Genomic DNA, 3,496 nt, shown 5'->3' with positions numbered 1-3,496 from the left:
ATCTATCTATCTATCTGTCTATCTATCTATCTGTCTATCTATCTATCTGTCTATCTATCTATCTATCTATCTATCTATGTTCACATGAAACACATTTATTAACAATTTGAAGTCTAATATGACGATGATCGACTGTGTGAATGCCTGATGCAACTGTTAGCTTAGCATATAACATATAGCATATAACATATAACATATAGAATATAACATATAGCATTTAGCATATAGCATTTAGCATGTAGCATGTAGCATTTAGCATTTAGCATGTAGCATGTAGCATTTAGCATGTAGCATGTAGCTGCTGCTGCAGACAGAAGATGACTCAGAGTAGGAAACAACAGAGCTGCTGTCTGTGTGGAATAACAGACTTTGTATGATCTGTGTGTGTGTGTGTGTGCGTGTGTGTGTGTGTGTGTGCGTGTGTGTGTGTGTGTGTGTGTGTGCGTGTGTGTGTGTGTGTGTGTGTGTGTGTGTCTCAGCTACAGAGGATAAACAGGATGTTACTGGTTCAGGGTGAGGTTTATGGGTTTTAGGGGGGGCAGTAGTTCAGTCCGTAGGGAGTTGGGTTTGGGAGCCAGAGGGTCTCTGGTTCAGGTCCCCGTATGGACCAAAGCATGGTGGTGGACGGGGCACTGCTGTTGAGCAAGGCACCACCGGCTTGGGGCTCCTGTCCAACGACAGCTGCAGCCCCCCCCCACTCTCTCCATCAGTAGACTCACTCATTTTCATACTTTTATCTCTAAAGTATCTCATGAGAGGAACCTGTCTTCTGGAAACTGAAGGTTTTGAGTCAGTGGGCCCTGTGCGCGTGATGGTCCAGATCCAGGGCCCTTTAAGAGAAGGAGTCGCTGTCATAAAGGGACAATAACACACAGGGTGTGTTAAGGGGACCGGAGTTGCAGAGGCCCACAAGAGTAGTGGTCTGTCTGATGAAGAGAATCTACTGAGTGGAGGATGAGGTCAGGAAGGAGTAGGTCCAGAAGGGGGTCCTAAAGACTATAAAGGATCCTGAGTGGAGGATGAGGTCAGGAATGAGTGGGTCCAGAAGGGGGTCCCAAAGACTATAAAGGATCCTGAGTGGAGGATGAGGTCAGGAATAAGTGGGTCCAGAAGGGGGGTCCCAAAGACTATAAAGTATGGGTTGATTTAATATTCGTCTCCTCTGATAGGCCCACCATGACTAAAGAGGAGAACCTGGAGGTGCAGGAGAAGGAGAGGCACGACCACGAGGAGCAGGAGGAGGGCCGGGTCCAGAAGGGGGAGGAGGAGGCGCTGACGGAGGAGGAGGAGGAGGAAGAGGAGGAATACGAGCAAGACGAAGAGAAGGAAGGGGAGGAGAGAGCCGAGGTGGAGGAGGTGGACGAGCAGGAGGTGGAGAGAGAGGAAGAAGATGGTCCACCGTCCGCCGAGCCGGAGCCGGAGCCGCTGTCGGTGTCCGAGTACCAGAGTCCGGTGCACGAGCCCCGCCGCCGACCCATGGTGCACCCCTCCGCCCAGGCACCGCTGCCCAAAGACTACAGTAAGCAGCACCACCTTAAAGTGTTTGAAATTCTTCATAATAACTCCATGAGATGTAGCAACCTGGTTTCCGAGGGGGTCCTTAAAGGCAAGAAAATACAGTACATCCACAACAGTGGTCCTACTAGTTGGTGCACATCCTAATACCAATAAAGCTAATAGTAATTAAAGTGTTACGTGTCTTAACACTTCAGAGATAGACCTTTTTAAAATCTATTTAAGAGCTTTCCGTTTCCCAGAAACAGCTACGACGTAGCTAGCGCTAAAGCAACCAGACTCCATTCAAAAAACAGCACTTTTAGCGTGCACAGAGCCAACGTTTTTTCACATGTAAATCGATAAAGTATATGTTTATTTCAACCAACACTAGAGTTAGGATGGTTGGAAAAGTGTAGAGAAGACCATAAACAGCTTTTAATAGTTTTATTTGGTTTCTATCGACTTTGAATGAAATGTTTGTTACAATGCTAAAATGACTGTTTATTTACATGGAGTCTGGTGGGTGTGGTCCATCGTGACATCATGTTAGCTGACAGATAACTCTTCTTCTCCTTCCTTCCTCTCCTCCTCTTCTCGCAGTCTGTCTTCTATGAAACAGCTGTTGGGGCTGAGGCCTGAAGTCAGTCAGTTGGTCAGTTAGTCCATCATGACATCATGTTAGCTGACCAATTACACCTCTGCTCCTTGTTGCTATGGTGATTTCCTTATCGAGGGGACCTTAAAATAAACATAAATCCCAAACGTTCACACATAGTGACAAACAAAAGACAAAACCAACCATATCCTCCACATTCCAACCATCACATATTGGACAATAATTAGTTAAGGTCTGTAATATGGTCATTTAGCTTCATGTGAAGACAAAAATAAACAGATGACAATTTGAAAAATATCAAAACTATAATGGAAAGTGTGTTGTTACATGTCATTGGGCATTTTTAAGCAGGTACGTGGAAATCCTGCATCTTTCTTAGTGGCTATACTGCGTATCACGTAGACTACACTGCTGGTTAGGGGTATCGCATGTTATGGATAGACAAGCAACAGGAAAACTGACTCAGGCGAGTCCAGAACCTCCAATAAAACAACAGCATAAAAGAAAGTAGAGAATCTCCATGTGGCTTCAAAACACTACAAAACACACTCCAACACACACACGGTGCATGCACGGTGCAAAGTACCGAACGTCTCCGATTCACAGACATCCAGTCTGTGTAACCGACTGCTTTTATTGATCAAAAGCTCTTTAAGGACTTCTGTTTTGGCTCGTTGGTATTCCTCAGACAACCCCGGGCCAGGCCAGCTCCATTATACACCCTGACCGTGGCCTCCATAATCCTGGAGTGAATACAGAGCTCCTCCTCAGCCGGACTCCCGCTGTCGAATGTCTAAATGTGGACAGAGTCTGTACGAGTCAACAGGCATTCGTCTCTGTGACATTCCCATATTTTTCCCATTAATTTGTCATCCTTTCAGGCAGCTGTTGGGTTTGTTGTGGAAGTTTATGCACTGAGAGAGAGGAATTATTTGGAAGTGAGAGTTTGTTGAAACCAAATGGAGATGATGCAGTACTGTGAGAGTTAATGAGTCCCTGCAGAGAAGGACCAAGGGACGAGAACCGTTGTCCCAACGTGTACATCAGTAACAGTGTGACAACGTCTTGCAAAAGGAAAACAGTAGCATCCCCGTCTTATATCCTGTTCCCCTAGAGGAGAAAATGACGTGTTTTGGAGCCTCTTCTTGACCCTGGACAGAGAATAGCAATTTGCTCTATCTGTAAATTATAGAGCGGTCTAGACCTGCTCTATCTGTAAATTATAGAGCGGTCTAGACCTGCTCTACCTGTACATTATAGAGTGGTCTAGACCTGCTCTACCTGTAAATTATAGAGAGGTCTAGTCCTGCTCTATCTGTAAATTATAGAGCGGTCTAGACCTGCTCTACCTGTAAATTATAGAGAGGTCTAGACCTGCTCTAT

General features: G+C 45.6%; 1 protein-coding gene across 1 annotated transcript in view; it reads left to right on the top strand.

The window, feature by feature from the left end:
* Positions 1 to 1,173: 1,173 nt before the first annotated feature.
* The window catches only part of LOC117938696 (CAP-Gly domain-containing linker protein 3-like), a 16,969-nt gene continuing 14,646 nt past the window's right edge, over positions 1,174 to 3,496 (top strand). The window contains exons 1-3 of the mRNA XM_034863481.1: positions 1,174 to 1,619; positions 2,098 to 2,149; positions 2,802 to 2,921. Of these exons, the coding sequence (XP_034719372.1) occupies positions 1,177 to 1,619; positions 2,098 to 2,149; positions 2,802 to 2,921 (615 nt within the window). The 5' untranslated portion in view covers positions 1,174 to 1,176. The remainder of the gene's footprint in view (positions 1,620 to 2,097; positions 2,150 to 2,801; positions 2,922 to 3,496) is intronic.

This window comes from Etheostoma cragini, chromosome 3 (assembly GCF_013103735.1).
Source record: "Etheostoma cragini isolate CJK2018 chromosome 3, CSU_Ecrag_1.0, whole genome shotgun sequence".
Lineage (NCBI taxonomy): Eukaryota > Metazoa > Chordata > Actinopteri > Perciformes > Percidae > Etheostoma > Etheostoma cragini.
The sequence above is the reverse complement of the archived record's forward strand: the minus strand, read 5'-3'. Positions and strand labels throughout refer to the sequence as shown.